The 20973-nt window shown below is 33.0% G+C and overlaps 1 protein-coding gene across 1 annotated transcript; it reads left to right on the top strand.

The window, feature by feature from the left end:
* Positions 1-5179: 5179 nt before the first annotated feature.
* Positions 5180-20953, top strand: LOC132727825 (uncharacterized). The gene is made up of 6 exons (XM_060713411.1): positions 5180-5192; positions 6881-7111; positions 14967-15281; positions 18034-18345; positions 20154-20453; positions 20631-20953. Exons 1-6 carry the CDS (start codon positions 5180-5182, stop codon positions 20951-20953), a joined length of 1494 nt encoding a protein of 497 aa, XP_060569394.1.
* The last annotated feature ends 20 nt before the right edge of the window (positions 20954-20973 follow it).

Here is a 20973-nt window from a genome sequence, read left to right as displayed (position 1 = left end):
TTTTACAATTTTACAAACTATAAGTGAACCTGTGATGCTTATTGTCGAAACTGTAACTATAATAAAAGTTTGTTTGTCCCCAAGATTTATCCGGGGTGGTAAGCTCAACATATCTTTACTTCCAAAGTATATTATAACAGGATCTGGATAATATTTTATGTTTCTCAATATTTCATTTCTAATCTACTTGTGAGTCATTTTCCTTTACGTGCAGTAACTGTTGATTATTGAAGATTTGTAGATTATTTTAGTGACAGATCCTGTTGTAATTATTGTAATCAAGTTTCAAAGGGAAGTGAAAATACATGTATTATCGTTCATAAGGACTAATTTCTTGTTGATATATTTTTACCATTTCAAATGACTTTGTATCGAGATTGGTCATTTATATCGACAGTTGAAATATTGTAAGTAAGTAATGAGTGACTTTGCATAATTTCGGCCTTATCAAAAATATTGTGTGTTGCATAATTAAGTACCTCACACTTCTATTCGAAATGTCATAATAATGTTTTGTATTATTGTTGAGACTAAGCAATATTTTTGCTCCATTTCATGACATTCTTTGTTATTTTATCTAAATAAAAAGGGAAGTCTCCATACGTAACTCAGAAAGAAATTCTTGAAAATTGGTCTGTTACCTATCCAATAATCAACGAAAAACAAAATTAATGCACAAATATTTCACATTTTCCAATTATGAATCTCATTTAAAAATATAGAATAATATATTCAATGTTTTCATCATTAGAAGGGCATTTAAGGTATGTTTTCATATACCAGTAAAGCAAAAAAATGCCATATTGACCTTTATATTGTTGTTTCAACTTAAAACCAAACAAAAAATATATTTAATTAGTTGCCTAAAAAAGATGTACCTGTACAAAACTGACTTTGCATCTTAAAATTTCCATATTGTGACTATACTTTTTAAACTTTCTATTTTTTATTTATTAAACATAAATGATAAGAGATGTTTGTTGAACACTGATCAGATTGTTTTGATCTTTTTGAAAGTGGTGATTTGAACATTAAATTTGCCGAGGATAAAATAGATTGCAATCTAAAATAACATATACATTTAACTTCCTTATTAAGGTTTATAAATTATCATTGTTTTAAATCATGAATTTGAAAAGAGATTATTTCATTTAACTTAATTTAGTTTCTTAAAATTTAGACATATTGAATATATTTTTTGATTCAATCAGGTTACAAACTGAGCCGTTTGTTTTTTTTTCTTCTGTATTTTATATGTATGAGCAAGTTTTATTTTTATGGATCCTCGGAATCTACTAGTATTTACATAATGGAAATTCAATTATCCCCTTTGTCAGTTACAGGTTTCCCAAAAAGCTGGACATTCAAAACCTAAAAAATTGTTACTTCTTAAATGATAAAACTGTTTCATCATTGACATTAAAACTTGATATTTTATCCTTAACCTACTGGAAATTAAATCATCCCCTATGTCAGTTATAGGTTTCCCACATAGCTGGACATCCAGACCCTAAAAAACATGTTACTACTTTAATGATAAAATGTTTTTATCATTGATATTAAAATTTTATCCTTAACCAACTGTGACCAAAAGTGATAACATGGTTAACTTGTATTGAGATAGACTCTACCAACTTCAAATTTTCACCTCGATATATGTGATGTTAAAGGGACTTCACTGAGGTTTTTCACACGACTGAACTGGAAAATAAATTTTCAAGATGTACCATTTGGTGTAGGACTAGCCTAATAACATGCTTGCAAAATTTCAATTTATTAACTCAATATATTTTTTTCGGAATAATTATTCTTATAATAAGGACTTACCCAAAATTGAAAAGCTTTGCAGGACTAAGCAAAACTTATCAAACGATTTTCAATGTATTTCTAAGTTTTGTTCTTTATTATCTTAAGCATAACTTTTTTTTGTTTTAGTGCCACAGTTGATCAAGGTAAGGACTTCAAATGTTATGTTTTCCGGGTTTTTTTTTTACTTCAGTTGAGTTCCTTTAATAATGATCAGTTCCTATTTTGGAAGCTGATTAAGTTCATTTCAGAAGTTCAGTAGGTTATTTGCTTGAAATTAATTTCCCTATAAAACTGACGCACTGACAAACACTATGATATAAAGTGACCTAAATGTTTGCTAGGAATGTGGGTTCACTGTATGCTGTTGTTTCCTTGGGTAAGAATCTTTGTACTCATTGCTCAGTACTGTTAGGTATTACAAACAGATTCGAGATCATGTCTATAAACTTATAGCTTCCTACACAATTGCACTAAATATATAGTTATCTCTAAATCTTAGATTAATTCAATTTCATTGTAAATATGTTTGAAGATGATAAAAGAAGGAAGTGTAATACTTAAAATTTAAGGAAATAGATAATCAGTATGAGTGTGTTGTTATAGAATAATGCACAATTTCAGTTCAAACTGTGTAGTTATACCATTAATAGGCCAGGTAGGCTCTGAGTTGTTGTACTACAATTCAAGAAAAATTGAGATATATTTCAGTTCTTATATGAAAAAATGATATCTCGTTTAGTTTTCGTATGAAACAATGATATATATTTCCTGTCTAATATGCTCATTAAATGAGAATCAATAAAGTATGTTGAAAAAAAATTGCACGGAAGCATAGTTTTCATGATGTCATTTGGTTTATTGATATTATACATTATCTTTATGTTATATATGACATGTAAATTTTTATTTCCATATTCTGTGCATTATCTTGAGTGCTCAATCGTCTACACTGACTGGCTGTGAAATGGCTATTAGGATTTAATATATAGTTTATTAGCTCACCTGAGGACAATGTCCTCAAGGTGAGCTTTTGTGATGATCCTTTGTCCGTCGTCCATCGTCTGTGCGTCCAGGCGTGCGTCAACAACTTCTTCTTCTTAACCACATGGCAAAATTTGTTGAAACATTGAAGAGATGTTTCTTGCATGAAGCTCTATCAGTATATGTATGTATTATATATACATGTATATAGTAAAAACTGAAAAAAATCTCCTTGTGAAATTCCTAAAGACCTAAAGCTTAGATATTTGGTATGAAAAGTGTTCTACGGTATGTCTACCATGTTTGTTGAAATAAAACCCTTAGAGTCAAAATTGGCCCATCTCCATGGAATAAAGTTCGACAGTTCAATTCCCAGCCAGGTCAAATGTTTGTTTTCCCTCTCTTTTTCTATCATCTTTTTATTAGCTCACCTCTCACTTAGTAACACGCTGAACTGTTTAGTTTAAAAAATGGCTGCCAGAGTTAAAATTAGCAAACAAAAACATCTAAACAACATCTTAACCACTGGTTCAGTTTTGAAATAATTTTACACAAACATTTCTTTGGTGACAGTGTACACATTTTTTTCATATTTAGCTGTCCCTTGTTTTCAAATTTTGCAAATTTTCAAACTTGATCTTTTGACCTATTTCTCAGGTCAGCGATACAGGGCCCCCTGGGCCCTCTTGTTTAAATTGTGCAACACCTTTTACGCAAATGATAGTATTATTTTCAACATGTTATGGTTGACCTATAATGATTTCCTGTATTTTCAACAGTAGTTTATAGAGAATTAGTTAAAAAAAAAATAAAACTGATGTTCAAATGTCACTCATACATTGTTGGCATTTATTCTATATGTATCATGATAGATGATTGCTACTGAAAATGTTGTTGTTGTTCTGTGGGCCAATATTTATTTTAGATTATTCTTTATAGTTAACCAAAATAAAATGTAAGATAAACGGTTCTGTAAAAATCAAATTTTCTTACATTTAAACCTTAAATATATACCAGTTTCTTTGGCAGTACAATCTTTGTGCCAACAATACGGGTATATTACTTTAGTTTTTTGTGATTTGAAATGATTTATTTAATTACTGATTTTAATGGAATTTTCATCTCATTCTTTATTAGAGTTTTGAAGAAATCATTTCATCTGAGCTATGCTAATTTTCTTTTCAAAGGTTAGGTTTTATGTATATCTACATAGATCTGTATAAAGTATACGGGGCCAGTTACACTGACGGTCGGTCCCCAATCGGTCATATAATTTTAAATTTACTCGCTGTTATGATCGGTTGTCATGCGTGATTTTATTTCTGGTTTTCTGTGTAAACGGCCATCGGTGACAGAAAGCAAACTCAAACGGGAATGGGCCGATGATTAAATGCTGAAATACTTTTGGGTTTTATCGTTTGTAAATCGGAGCTTAATCGGGCGTAACGCTGATTAATCGGTGTTTGATAGCTAGTCATCAGTGGTTAAACACTTTCCGTCAGATATGGCCGGTGATTCATATTTGGTTATCTTTGTCCGATCGGCGATATCGGTGATTAAGAGCTTGCATATCTCGTGATATAGGTTGCCGTCGGTTATTTTTAAAATATTTTCACCGATCGAGAATTTTAAACGTGTTTAAAAATCCCAATCGGTAATTTGTCACCGATGAAACTTATCTTTCCACAATAGCAGTTGATAGGTGGAAAACAGGTGACCAATAGGTGATATCGGTGTTAAATACGTTGTCATCGGTTCACTCCATAATTTGGCTAAAAAAACTACCGATCAATCACCGATGGCTCTGTGTAACTGGGGTGTTAGTAAATTCTTGTAATATTAAGAAATGTCAGTGGCAAATAAACTGTAATTATTACATTTTAAGTTGATTTATAAGACAATCAAGTTTATTTGTGAGTAACATTAACATTTTAATCATTCAATCTTTTGTACCACCTCCCAACAGTTCAATATCATCTGTAACCATTAGACCTATCTGATCTAAAATTGCTACTTAAATTAAAAACTATTAATACTAAATAATAATTGAGGAAGTTTAAACGTTAGGTGCGTTTGATGATAATTCCGGGGGAAACAACAGATATAATGTGATATGTATGGTGTTGGCTGGAGTACTAGAAGTCGAATGTTTGGGCCGGATGTCATACACTTGAAAAACAATTAGATGTAACCCACGATTCTTTTCACTACATGTTATCATAAACACTAATTTATCAAAATCATTAGTAAAATTAAAAGTCACAGCAATTATTAATTTTTATCTTTTGAAATTGTGTATTTTATCTTAATAAATAATAATTTGGATACTATATATGAAATGTCAAGGAATATCTGTTCACTGTTTTCGGTTATATTATCATCAGTGATCATGACAGGGAAAGGTAGGTTTTGGTTTTGTTTTATTTGTCGCGTAATTTTTAATGTATCTTATACAGAATACTTTGCTGCTATAACATAACGTTACGCCTATGTTTTTATCATTGAATAGATTTTATGTTGCTTCGGAGTTTTGTCGGGGCTGAATGATTTTCTAGATTAATGTTTTATTAAATTTTGATGTAGGTCTAGACTTATAACTTGCGTACAAAGTTTAAAATCATCTGCACACTCCGTTTTTCCAAAATGATTATTCTTTCTGTGAAAACATGGCCCAAAATTGAAAACCGTTGCAACGCATTTCACTAAAATTGTGCTAAGAATAGCACATAAATACGAATTTCATTTTTTTTCTTAAATTATTTATTAATGAATTATCCCAGCTGATCTATTTTAGAAATTCAAATTTTATAGTGTTAGGCTTTCGAACCTCCTTGAAATTCCTTTAATATTGCAACAACATGACAGGTGTAACGAAGTGAAGTCACACCAAGGAACGATGATCCCTCCCCCGGCCACTATTGAAAATATTACCACTTTCCTATAAATTACTGACTCCGTCAAAAGTATAATACTCCACCGCCCCCTTTCATTGACCTCAAATTGATTATCTTTATCAAACTAACTACTGAAAGCTGGAAGCTACTGTTCTGGTCGCAATACTGACAATCATGTCCTAATGCCATAGAACAGCGATCCCTTTTCTATGTATCCATACTTAATTACTGCTGAAAAATAAGTACCTAGTCTCAGATATAAAGTTAAGACACAATGCCTAGATAAAGCTTAGATTGCGAGAGAAAAAAGATCACTTGCAACATATTTACATTTTCATTTACAATAAAACTGGAACTATATTTGAACCAATCTGAAGTTCGTTTTATCAAATAATATATGATAAACAAGATCGACAAGAAAAGGCGGCGTTCAATGAACGCAGCCCCCACCCGACACAGTAACTCACAATGTTTATGTTTCAATGAAGAAACATAGTTGTGAACTTTTAATGGCTCCAACCCCTTGGTTTAGAAACACAAACGCTGACCACTCGAAAACCGTTTCTCATTAAATACTTACTTGGATTAAAATATTTAATCCGCCTCTCCTGTATAATATATAACCCTAATTTCATTGAACTTTTTTGTTGCTTTTGGTGCATTAGAAGACGTACAAATTAACGTCTAGAAATAAATTTGTTTCATGCTTCTACAGTAAATTCAACAAATACAGTGCAAAACCAAACGAGAAAAAAATCATATGGAAAATCGTTCCAATTACAGCTGCTGAATTTGAAATAAAGTAATCAGATAAGAAATTTATTACGCCATGAAATAATCGGATTACTTCTTCCTTCATTCCTTTTTAGCAACTCGTCATTACATTCTATTATATTTGAAAATGAAAACATTTGACAAGTAGTCTCTATTGAAACGGGGTCACCTTTGTTCACGAGGATCATTTTTCTTCGTGTGGGTTGGTCATTATACATTGACCAGCGGTCATAATAATTATAATGAATGGGGGAGTCAGTATTCTTTAAAAGTATAGACCGAGAGGTTCATAATTCTATGAGGGTCACTTTCCTTCATTATACCGGTTTTTCTTTCCGTAGAAACAGCAAGCATAATCAACGTGTCTTTGCTGGTTAGGGCATAAATATCTTTTAGTACCTTTTAATTATTTTACTTACTAGGTGTAGTGCTAGACTGTTATACCACAAACGCTCCGGAATACGACGGCCATCAACAGACGACTGCTACTGGAATACCATGTTTACGATGGGATCAGTTTAATTATAACAACTTTGCAGATGCTTCTATCTCTGATGCAGCTAATTTCTGTCGTGCTCCAAATTATTTTCACACACCTTGGTGTTTTATAACATCTTCTATGTCTTGGCGGGTTTGTGGTATCAGTAAATGTGGTGAGCAAAACTATACATGTTTTAATACAAAATAATGTTTAGTGATGTGGTATGAAAATGTTCTGTGTGATTTAGAGTGTTATCCAGAAAAAAGTGCATGACGGATTTTCCATTTAATTAGTAAAGATGTAACAAGCAACTTAGCATGTCTATGTAATTTAAAGTAATATATGTAAAGTAATTTTACATTTCAAGGAAAGTAGACAAGCCAGTTTTCAGATAAAAATGTTGTTATTGGACTGTGCTATTTGAGATATCATCAATTAAATAGTATATGTTGATAGTTTTGGTTCAAACTTATTCATTCTAGCTAGATTGTATGGTGGCTAAATTACGCCATGTCGTGTTTTAGGGTCTTTCCCTCCAAAAATGCGAAAACACTAATATTTTTCGCTTTTTCTTTTTCTTTTTTACGACACGAAAGAGCGACAATAGGACACTTTAAACTGTGACTGTTTTCCCTTTCATCCGTCGTATTTTTCGATTTTGGCATTGTTGCATTTTGAATTTTTCACATTGTTGTGATTTTGCTTTTTGCATATTCGTATTTTCTGCCTTGTGGATAATTGTTAATTCATTGTTAATCATATATGAAGCTTGGTTGCTACAGACGAAAAGGCAAAAATATGAAAATGTAAAAATACAACAATGCGAAAAAGCGAAAACACAACAGTCCGAAAAAGTTAAAATACAATAGTGTGGATATACGAAAACAGAACAATGTGAAAAGCAAAAATACGACAGATAATCGAGCGATTTTACGTGTCGTTTTGATACCTTTCTTGGTAGTATTTTCGCTTTTTTGTGTCGAAAATCCGAAAAAGTAAAAACACAAAGAAACGACAAAGTCAACTTTCAGTTTGTCGTCCATTCGTGTTTTCGCATTTTCGTGGCAAACAAGCGAAAACACGACATTGCGTAAATTAGCCACCAAACATTTTGTACCTCCCACATAACTAAAACGTGGGGATTTTAACATGATATTGTCAACAAGTATTTTAGTAGCCAGAAATGACTAATTAACGTCGTACTAGTGAGAGTTCTTGACTTAAAAAGATAAAATGCCGATGCTCAGACGCTTCTTATTGTAACATATGTTCACTTTCCTTTCTTCAAAACAGTGTCTATGACAATATATTGCTTATTATCTGCTCTTCTCTGTGATTCAAAAATATTCCAATATTCCCCTAGGTTTCGTGAGTTCCATGACCTGTTAAAAATAACCAAGAGTACTTATCCTGAGAATCACTGCCTTCTGATAGCAGTCACAACTGGCTTTTTCTTTAACCGATAATCGCGCATCCTAGTTAAACTACAACATTAACAATGGAGGCGTTATATAACTGGTTATAGATAAACAACGCCGTCAGCTTAGATCATCATTAATTTCACAATCAAAGGTTATAACAATTATCACCTCAATCGTCATCAACATCGTGATGGTCAAACTCATAATCATGCCCATAATCATCAAACTCATCACCATTATCATCATCATCATCGTCATCATCATAATCATTATCAACATCATCACTTTTTAATTGTCACCACCTTTATCCTTGTCATCTTCAAAATCATAATTTAAAACTCCTAAATCATCACAATATAATAACAGTCACAATCATTATTGCAATCTTTATCATGATGATGACAACCATCATTATCAAAATCATAATCACATACTCATAACGTCTGCCATCATCAAATTATTCATCACCTCGTTCATCGTCATCATTGAAATGATCATTACGTCCTTCATTTAAAAATACCAAGTCAAACGTCATCATTAAAACCATGATCATCATCATCAAACTCATTATCACTTAACTTACCTAGATAATCATCAGCACTTATATTATTACTTCCATCGTCAAAATACATTTTCATTATCCATCATTATCATCAAAAGTTAATTATCATTATATTTATTATCATCATCAACATCATTATCATTACCATCATCATCATCATCCTCCTCATCATTATAATCATCATCATCATCATCATTATCATCATTTTGAACAATCATCTGTATCATCGTTTGTATCACCAGTTTTTCGATCATCAAAATAGGTTGTATCATTACATCCATCATAAAAGGGTTCTTTATCATCAAAATCATATTTATAATCAGGAAGTTTGATGTCTGTTTAACAGTATTTTCTTATTTAACAATCGGGGTTTGATAAGATTTATATTACTCTAAATATTTTTGAAAGCATCAAGTCATTTGATATCTATCATATGTATGTGTTTTTACAAATTTTCGAATCGATGATGGTGATAGTGAACAGTTATGGAAGACAAATGCAATATCCCACGGGCACAAACTTTCCATATGATGCACTTAGAACCGACGTGTCATTTATTTCTTCCTTGGTATATCTTGCAGCTTAATCACCTATGGTGTTGACAGTGCTGATGTCTTTCAGAGGTAGCGGAAATTGGCCGCCCAGGGTGGAGATCATCTTGAACATTAGTTCTTCCTACCTTCAACATTTACACCCATCTGGCAGTTTTACGATAGGAAATCTGGAAACAAAGAGATCCCCTGAAAGCATGAAGTGAAACATAATAGCATGAAAATTGCAGACTCGGTTTGATTGAGTCTGTACATGAGGGATAATGAATAAGTGCTACAAACCTCACGCTCCTTGGCACCGGCTTGAGCGGTACTCAATTCACAACACGTAGTGCTGGCATCAATTATCCCGAAGGACTAAATAAATATGACAACATTGAAGTGAAGAACGGGGCAATTTTTTACAGATGCCACACGGTACCTGACACCTGCTGTTGTGAAGTATAAAACTCTGGAAACCAAGTGATTCCTCGGAAGCATTAATCACAACAAAATTACATGAAAATTCGGTTTGATTGAGTCTGTACATGAGGGATAATGAATAAGTGCTACATCATTCAGAAGATTATTTTCTCAATAAACTCAATCTTAATCCATTTTTTCTGACTTGCATTTTCATAATAACCCTTGTATTTTGTATTAAGCTCACTGATTTTCTCAACACAGTATTGTACACAGTACAAATTATTGTCGTTACACACTATGTAAGTGCATGTAACTATGTTTTCATGATTTGTGTTTGTAACGCAAAACAGGGATGTTATAAATTGTTTCAGCTTGTGCGCAATGTACATGTATCGTTTGTAAATAAATAGATATATATGTGTATATGTATGCTTGTGTATATATGTAGGTATGTGTGCGTATGTGTATGTATTTATATGTAACTACGTTTATATCTCAACCATCGTGGGGTGTTGTGTGCATTTTTCACTGTGCAATTTACAATATTGTTGTTATAAATTGCGTAAATGCATGTAAATAGTGTATTGATTTTTTTACAAGGGATGCTATAAATTGTTATACTTCACTTCTCATGTAGCATATAATTTCGACCTTAATTTAAATACAGCTAACATTTCTGCATACACTTACAATTTCATAGTATTTTTAAGCAATTTTACCTAGCACCTATTGATACTTCCAATCAACATCTCAATACCATATGTTTCCATTTTTAGTACTTTTTCCCTTCGTTTACTCTCAATGATGAACACAACATTATACGAGGATCTTATAAGATGCTGGATTTTGTTTTTCCATATACCTGTTATTCTTTCTCTCTTGTTTGTGGCTATTAAATTTCTATTTCTGTTATTAGAAATTACATGAACCAAATTAAGCGGCCAGTGCCAACAACGGAGAGAGTGTTTCGCCTTACAACAGTTTTTATTCTCATTTACTTACCTCAACTATATTCCTCTTGGCATAAGATTGTGCATCTGTGATCATGACTTGATATCAAAAAGTATATCTTTGCCTCTCTCTCGTCGCAAACATCCACCTAGTATGAAACAATATTTCAACTTAGTCTTTTCGTTCAATATTCTCTGTTCAATCATTTGCTTTTCTTGTCCGTTCCAACCTGGAACATTTGTACTATAATTCTTCTGTCGGGTGATGTTCATAAAAACCCAGGACCTTATTCCGATGTCCTTAGTACTTCACCAGTATCATCTGTCTCCTCAGACAATGAATATATTGATCTTTCCCGGAACCTTTCGTTTGTCCATTACAACGTCCAAAGCATTGTTCAAAAACTTGATACCATTTATTCGGAACTCAAGGATTTTGATATCCTCTCATTTTCAGAAACATGGCTCGGCCAACATATTCAATCATCAGACCTGTTGCTAATCCCGAAAAGAAAGATCGTGCCGATAACCATGGCGGTGTAATAGTTTATGTTAAGGATTATATTCACTACGAAAGACGTCGTGATCTAGAAATAAACTTCACCGAATGTATTTGGATCGAAATTCTTTTTTCAAATAAGCATATACTTTTTGGAGTTTATTATAGACCCCAAAACATAGACAACGCCCGTCATGCCTTGATACTAGACTCTTTGCATTTAGCTATCGATACTGGAATTGAAAACATCTTAGTAATGGGTGACTTTAATCTTAACGCTGCACACACTACCTCCTGTAAGAAAATTAAAGATATATGTTGTCAATTGTCTTTGCATCAGATAATTGACTCACCTACTCAATTTACTGAGTCGTCTTCATCAGTAATTGACCTTATTTTTACTTCTAGCAAAATCTCATCCATATGAGCGGCGTTGGCGATCCTTTTCTTCAGCGGGATGTTAGGTATCACTATCCCATATACTGTTTACTTAACTTGAAAAAAACCAAAGCGACTTTGCTTCTATCGTTATGTTTGGATCTTTGATAAAGGAAATTACGATCAAGTTCTCTATTTAACTATTCTATTCAGGTTTCTCACATCTGTGGATGTTTCTAAATTCAAAATTTTACTATTTCATGTTTAAATGTTGAATTCTGCTTAAGCCGGTGCTAGGGGGCGTGGACGATAACTTGCACTTTCCAGTACCGTCCATGAAGAGGCTCAATCAAACCGAGCCTGCAACAATTTCAATTTTGTCGTGTTGGGCTTTCTTTAGGGATTCTGTATTTATCTATTCTCAAGTTCCAGACGTATGGAAAGAAGCAAATGTTTCACCTCTTTTCAGATCGGGTGATCCTTCTCTTGTTCATAACTACCGGCAAATATATCTCTCATAAGTACTGTCAACAAAGTCTTTGAAAGAATCGTATTTAACCACACATTTAATTTTCTGCGTGATAATAATATTATTACATCTCTTCAATCTGGTTTTGTTCCCGGAAACTCCACTGTCAACCAATTAACATATTTATATAATCTGTTTGCACAGGCCTTTGATTCTGTTTTAATGGGATTAAATTTTACCAACCATTGTTCGGCCCAAGAAGTTATCCTTTCCAGATCTGAATTAAGGATAGTTGAAGCAGTCACTTTAAAACAGAATCACTAATAATAACACGAAAAACAAACCAAAGTGTAATCCATCCTCCTATCTTTATGCATGGCACACAAATAAAAGAAGTACGCATTCATAAACACTTTGGAATTACTTTCGTTTATGATTTAAGATGGTCCACTCATATTGAATATATCACAAATAAAGCTTGGAAAAAAATACATGTTATGAAAAAATTAAAATTCCAACTTGATAGGAAATCATTAGACATAATTTATCAATCTTTCATAAAACCGGTTTTAGAATATGGAGATGTGCTTTTTGATAATTGTACACAAAGTGATAAAAAGGACCTCGAACAAATTCAACAAGAAGCCGCTAGAATAATTACTGGAACAACTAAGCTTGTATCAATCGATAAACTTATGAATAAAATTGGCTGGGAATCCCTAGAAAAAAGGAGACACAAACATAAACTTATTCTATTTTTTAAAATGAAAAACAACCTTACACCACATTATCTTTCTGATCTCGTCCCTCCGTCGATTGGCAGTGAGCACGGTTACCCTCTCAAGAACGTGAAAGACACACAATATATCCGTACAAATACAGAATTTTACTATAAATCATTCTTATCTTCTGTTATTAGGGATTTCAACTCTCTTCCACCTCAAACACAACCTGCTACAACGTTAACATTATTTAAGCGACTTCTAAATATTGATATGCCAGAAGTACCTGCCGATTTTCTATGCGGTGAGCGTAAATTACAAATTTTTCACACAAGATTACGTACTAACTGCAGCTCTCTTTCTGCCGATTTATTTGATAAGAACATTACCGACTCTCCTTTGTGTGAATGTAGTGCGAGAGAAAATGCTTATCACTATTTTCTTGAATGCCCTAAGTATACAAACCTAAGACCTGAATAAATAAATAATATATCTCAATTTTGTTATCCTTCCATCAATGTCATTCTTACTGGTTCCACAACTTTACCTTATGATTCTAATGTATCAATCTTTAAATCAGTTCAAAAATATATCCGAGATACAAAACGATTTTAGCGTACTTAAGACCAGAGATGTCTTAACATAATATTATTTGACATTTACTAGATTATGTATCATAGTTCCTCGTTTAAGTTCCATCATTGTTCATGCATTTCTTCCTTCCTTTTTCTAATATCTTTTTTTCTCTTTAAATATTCAGTGTATATCTATTGTGCGTATCTGCTAATATACAGCTGTAAGCAATCAAATAAGATATTATTTTGCTTCTTTTTATAAAATTCTAAAACGAATAAAATACTAAAATAGGTGTTTGTCTATTTGTACTTTTTTGTGAGTTGCTTTAGTCTTCAATCATTTTTTTTCCTTTTTCCTCCTTTTTACTGTTTGCTCTTACATATATTACATTGTTAAATACTTAACTATTATGTGAATGTCTTTTGCTTCAACTAATCGTTGTGTATGATAATGCCATGAACTGTGTTATTGTAAATTATTTTTTGTTGAATAAATATGTTTAAACCAAATATTTTTTACTTGAAACGCCTTTTTCTGTACGACTTAATGAGAACTTTTTGGTCTAAACGTCTAAAAACAAGAGATACAAACGAGAAATTTCTCCTAACAGGCGGCCGTTTAAAGCTTCCGTAAAACAATTAGTAAGACGCAAATATGTTACACACATTACAAAAAAGTTCACGTTATTTAAAAATAGTTTTTTCGCAATAATTAAAATTTTCTACGTGTTACGTTTTAATCATTAAGTCTTCATGGGCTGTTTTTGGTCGAAAAAACAAGTTGACATGACATGAAACTTAATGATAAGAGGAGGCCGTGATAAGCTTTCGTAGTAAAGTCTTAGCAATGTTAACCAATGGTTTTTTTACATATTATTCTGAATTATTTTATTTCTATTAAACTAAAAACAACCGTGCGTGACACATATACGAAAGGCATTTTCATTCACTTGCATTGCCAGGAAATGTTGCTTTTTCTTTCACTTGCATTGCCAGGAAATGTTGCTTACATCAATGTGACGATAATTTTAATAATTATTAAAGATTAAATTAGAAGAAATTTTCAATATGTGAACATGGAAGCAATGGTGGTCATCACAATTTCTTTGCGCCTAAAATTGATTTTCTATTGAAAGCTTTATTTAAATACAGTGTTGTTTTTAAACTTTGCATGACTAAAGAAAATGGTAAATGAAACAAATTTATGAGGACAATAGGGATATTGTCATATTTTAGTAATTAAGTCCCTATCCGTGCTGTTACAAACAAATCAAATATCCGCCGATATGACAAGGTAAAATATCAGAATAATTGAAAATGACTGTTTCTGATATAAAGGATTTCAAGAAAATATAGGTTGATATAGCGAAGACGTTCGAAAAAGTAAGTGGTGACTAATTAGAATATTGGTTTAATGTAATGATCATATTAACAAGACATTAATTCAGTAAGAGAAAGTGTGAATGTTTTTATTGATGATAGAACTATTTAACAGGTGATGATGGTTTGAGTAAGTGTGGTCAATTGAGTATTGACAAACCCACAATACTAGGAAGGAATGTCACATTTTCTTTTACTCCCGACACGTATGATCCAAATGCAATTCTAGAATGGCAGCGCAGCATGAATGGAACAGATCAATGGAAAACGCTCCCTTTAAACAACAAGTTTATACAGTATGAGAAAAATATGATTTACTTCCTGGTATTAACAGACAGTGAAACAAACAATGACGAGGGATTTTATCGTATTCATTATTATAATGAAACATCACATTGCTGGATGAAAGCTGGAACACTTACGCTTGAAGGTATGATGTAACAATTTATATAATAATCACTATAATATGATATTATAGTCTCTTCAAAGTATGTTTTGTAACCGAGTAAGAACACAGGGTATTGGCACATATAGGTGAAATGAAACCCAATTGACAATAAACCAAATCTTGCAGAAAGACGCTCGAGTCTCCTGAAATTATATGAAATTAGGTGCTTCTTATGACGCGAAAAGATCTTATGTTTTAATAACAAGCTTAGACTTGTCAATATACCAATCAAATCTTTCTTGGAATTCGTAAACGCAAGTATTATTCACCGTTGAATAATGTAAGAATTTTTGGTTATCATCTTATCTTCGAAGTGATTCCAAATATTCCGTCCGTCATTATTGTTTAACTACACTCAGAGTTGATGATTTTATCTTATTTAAACGCGGTGATTTATAAAAATGCATACTTTAACGTAACTTATAATGTTTATCATTGTAACTCAAGTTCTAGTCAATGCTTAATATGAAAGAAGGCAAAGCCTTTATGAACGGGGAAGATAACAAATCGTTCATTTGTTATTTATTTACTATTTTATTTATTTATTGCACCGCTTCCGTTTTCAATCGGAACACCTCGGCGATTTTCTTTTACCGAGAAGTTGCGAGTTGTTCCGTAATCGGAATGACCCGGCGTTTACCATGACTTACATTAGAAATTGAGGCGACCATCTGAAATAATACTGAATATTTCAATGAAAGGTATAGAAATCTATATATTTTTTAATTATTTTTATTCGATTTCCTTTTAAATATACACGTCTATAGTCAAGCAAGCCCAAGACCGGACCCGCTTCAGATAAAAAAATCGTTATATTCCATTTTTACAGTTTCCAAAAGTGCCATTCGATATTTTATGCACTGCTTGCATTTTATTTCTTGTCCTATCGTGCGCAGGACACAAGTCTATGCATCCGTTTTTTAATCAGAACTCATCATCTTTTATTGTTACCTTGTAAGTCGAATAGTTCCGATTAGTCCAATATCGGAATATATACTTGCCGTTTATCATTGCGTTACGCCGCCAAACAAGAAATGATATTGTACATTACACTGATAGGTAAAGAATTCATTGTTTTTATTTATTTTCAAATTTTATTATCTTTTTAATATCGATTGTAGTCTATAGCCGGACAAGTCAAAGCTTTGACTTCCCCGTAATATGAAATAAGGCAAAGCATATGAACGGAGAAGTCGGTTCAAAAATCGTTCATTTTTCCGTTTTATGGTGTCATTCGTATTTCACCCGTTTACACACGGAATACTCGAAGATTATTGTTAATTCGAAAAGTTGCGATTGTTCGTTATCGGAATACCCCGCCAATTATCTTTGAGTTACATTGAAAATGGTGGTGCCCTACTAGTCACTAAAAATTTCATTAATAGGCAAAGAATTCTATATAGTCTTTAATTGTTTTTATTTTCTTTTCTTTTAAATATACACATGTAGTCTATAGCCGGGCAAGCCAAATTCCAGGCCGCTTCGCGGCGGTGGTTCTATTTGCTTCCTTTTTCCTATATTTTATTTATTGTTGACTGAGACTCATCTGATCATCTCTGATCTGATTTATTCTTGCATATCAGACTGGCGTTTCCGTGAGTTTTACCCATGCCGGAAATTTCATCTGGCATGGGGGGTCCCAGCTGAGTCGCGTGCTGTAAAATGGCACGATAAGGATGACGTCATTCTACCGTTATGAATGAAGTTGTTACGCTGTTGTAAGAAAGTAGTTACGGTTGTAATGATATTAATTTTCATTGAAAATAAAGATAAAGAATTTAAAGTATAATGGAATATGGTAGAATATGCAAGAAAAAATATCTGACATATGTTTGCAGTTCGGATCGGAATATCTGTCACTCGGTCACCCGCCCATGGGCGGTAACTCGGCAAGCCTCGTGACCGCCCAATGGGCGGGTCGCCTCGGGACGGATATTCCTTTCCGAACCGCAAAATACGTAATAAAAAGACTACCAAAACACGAGGCTATCTGATTTGTACGAGGGGGCGTAGCCCTCGAGTATAAATCAGATTGCCGAGTGTTTTGGTGTTCTTTCTCTTTTGTATCATAGTCAAACATGACAGCACGTTCCCTGTTATCATAATATAAAACCCCTGAAAAAATTAACGAATGAACGAGCATTTGAATATGATATTTCTGCCCCTTTCACTTTCTCTGCCGTCACAATAAGTAAACCCCAGCAAAAATAAACAAATCAACGGCCATTATCTGGAGTGCGGGTAACTGATACCTGCACTCCAGTTACCGCACTGTGCATGTATATGTTTACGATTTAACTCTGACACTTTTTCAACAGAAAGGGCCCCAAACTATGATACAAGACAGATATTATTATTGTAGGTAATATGAATACATTCCATTTTATCAGTGTAGGTTCTGAATGAATTGAAATTAACTGGAATTTCTAAACACTTTAGTGAAAAACCGAATCGGTTCTTCGATCAATAAGCGTTTTATCTTTTTAAATGTGTCCATAGCTGATTGGCTAAGGTTGTTGACTTCAAACCACTTACCCGCCAATATCGACAGGTACATTGGAATCTTTAATATGAGGAAGATATACACCTAGCTTATGGGCATTGGTAGTACAAATCAGGTGCACGTTCGTGCCCATATGACAAACCTATAAAACAACTTTTTAGTTACTAAAGCCAAAATTAACATGTAACTAAATCAAACAAATGAAATTAATTACCTTAACATATTTTCCAGGTACAGGAAATTGTGGACTAGTGTACCTCAGATCTGAGAATTTGACTAAGAATGGGACCGTAGAAATAGAATATTACCCGTCAAATTATGTGATGGAAAATAATGGTAGTTTCGAACGAAGCTGGGTACACACTGACGACAAGAAATCAGAAACCTTAATATTGGCTGATGGCAGTTACGAAGAGACAATGGGGCAAAATCAAAAATATGTGTTGACAATATATATGTTCAGTGTTTCTATGAATGGGAGATACAGTGTTCATTGCGGCCCGAGGTTACTATACACAAACGCAATACTGTTGAAATTAACAGGTTGGTTTGTGTTTCTAAACTTCTTTGGATCTCCACTGAAAACAAAACATCTCATGTATTTTTTTTTTTTGAACATTTTACATAGAAGTTAAGTTAAGAAAAATTAACTCAGAAATAAATGAAAATAGTTTTCTATGCTACTCTTAATCTGACTTGATTGAAAAGCGTTACAACGTTTTTCAATTATGGGACATTTGGTATATTTTAGAAACTACAAAATCAAGTAGACAAAAGGGTAACAGTGAGTCATACATCATACCAGTTTGTGTGTTTCATTTTAAATGTGCACGAATCTGTTGCTCGCATAAATTACATTTTAATCCCTTCCCGCGTAGCTGATTTTAGAAATGGCCTCCGTCTGTCAGTCCGTCTGTCCTTCCTGTCCGTCCGTCTGTCGGTACGTAACACTTTCGTATCCGCTCCATAACTTTTAAATCACTGACAATTGTTTGAAATAACTTGGCACAAGAAATCACCATAATAAGACGATGTGCAAAGCTCAAAAATAGGGTTGGTATCCCCAAGGTCAAGGTCTAACTTAAAGGTCAAATCTTAAAATTTCCTTATTCAATAATAAAAATCTACATTTCGTTTCCGCTCCGTAACTTTTAAACTACTAAAATTTTTCTGAAATAACATGGCACAAGTTATCAACATAATTAAAGGATGTGCAGAGCACAATAATTGGGTTGGTAGATCAAAGGTCAGGTCACACTTGAAGGTAAAATGTTTAAAAGTTTTCATTTAATAATAAAAGTCTACATTTCGTGTCCGATCCATAACTTTTAAGCTACTAAACAAGTAAGCACCATAATAAGACGATGTGCAGAACGCAATAATTGGGTTGCCACCCCTAGGGTCAATGTCACACTTAAAGGTCAAATGTATAAACGTGTACATTTCTTATCCCCTCCAAAACTTTTAAACCTTTGTTCTTTTTAAACAGCTTGGCACAAGTGATCACCATTTTGAGACAATATGCAGAGCGCAATAATTAAATTTTTATCACAAATGTCAAGGTCATACTTAAAGGTCAAGTGTTAAAAGGTGTACAATTCGTGTCCGCTCCATAACTTTAATACCGTTGAAAAGTTTTTTAATATCTTGGCACGAATAACTTTTATGACACGATGTGCAGAGCGCAATAATTGAATTGCTACACCCAAGGTCAAGTTCTCACTTACAGGTCAAATGCTAGAAAGTTTACATATATGTGTATGTCCATAACATTTAAACCGCTGCAATGTTTTAGATAACCTGGCAGAAATGAGCACCATTATGACACCATGGTAGAACACAATAATCAAGTCACAATCCTGAAGGTCAGGGTCACACTCAAAGATCCAATGTATAAAACATCTATTTTTCATGTCCGTTCCATAACATGACAATTCAAAGGTTTTAAAATTACTTGGCACAAATGATCGCCACCATGACAGAATCTGCAGAGTCCAACATCCTTGTTGCTACCACCAATGTCAAGGTTATATGTTCTCCATATTTGTTTTTACTTTATGGAAGACTTAAAATAAAATTGCACCAGTAATCACCATCATGAAACTATGTGCTTGTGATATGCATGATATAACATCAAGGTCGTGGCTGGTAAAAGGTCAAGAAGTACACACCATGTTCACTGCGGAAGGGGATTTAGCTGTCCTTCAGTCTGCCTTGTTGTATATTTATGATTTTTGTAAAAGATATCAATGCGATGTAAAATAAAAATTTCAAACAAAAACTAAAGAAATAAACAGAGAAATACCGGTAACAATTTTTCTGCAGTAAACAATTCATTTACATATTTTTAGAACCACCAAGTACGCCTGTAATAGTTGGATTACAAGACATAGAAAATTGCAGGGACTGTATTGTTTGTGAGGATAATGACATGTTCGAACTTGCCTGTGAGATACACGGTGGCACTTCTCCTCTAACCGTTGCCATGACAATAGGAAATGAGACATATCCCCCTCAAGTGTTAAATTTAACAACCTATATGGTATTGTTCCTGGTTAAGGACCACCATCATATGGAAAATGTGACATTTTCAGTCACGAACGTTGCATTGTCGTCACCTTTAAGTGCTACTGCTCAGATGTTTGTTATAAGTAAGTATATAATGCTAATTAATGTGTTTTTAAAACGGTATGTTTGGATATTATTACACTTCATTACAATACCAAATGTAACAATCTTTGTATTTATGTGAATTGATCTATTTAATCTAATACATCTTATTCTTTTGATGTTTAAGTTTTATTTTAACTGTATTTATATATTTACAGAACCACCAAATTTTCATTTTTCGGTGCCGGAAATCCTAAGAGATGAAGAAGCTGTTAACATCACATGTACGTTGGATGATGGAAGACCCAATCCGAATGTGTATTTTAGTATTTCCGGTTTAGAAGTATCGTCTGCAAATTCGCATAATTATAATTCGACTACATCTTTAAATACCAACATTATCACTTTGACCCAATTCAAGAAAGAATGGAACAAAGAAAACATCGCGTGCTGTCGATATAACGAATGGTACAAAATTGTGCGGGACTGTTCACCACCAAAACAAGTTAACTATCTTTGTAAGTTTTTTTTTTTCTATTAGAATTCTTTAAAATATTGTGT

The sequence above is a fragment of the Ruditapes philippinarum genome, unplaced genomic scaffold (genome assembly GCF_026571515.1).
Source record: "Ruditapes philippinarum isolate M1 unplaced genomic scaffold, ASM2657151v2 ctg5979_1_1_1_1, whole genome shotgun sequence".
Lineage (NCBI taxonomy): Eukaryota > Metazoa > Mollusca > Bivalvia > Venerida > Veneridae > Ruditapes > Ruditapes philippinarum.
This window is presented reverse-complemented; position numbering and strand designations above follow the sequence as displayed.

What these genes read in the sequence shown, in the direction of transcription:
- LOC132727825 (XM_060713411.1), top strand. An exon ending in TTGTGGTATCAGTAAATGTG is followed by an intron (nt 7,112 to 14,966) that starts GTGAGCAAAACT and finishes ACTATTTAACAG; the next exon opens with GTGATGATGGTTTGAGTAAG. An exon ending in AATACTGTTGAAATTAACAG is followed by an intron (nt 18,346 to 20,153) that starts GTTGGTTTGTGT and finishes ACATATTTTTAG; the next exon opens with AACCACCAAGTACGCCTGTA.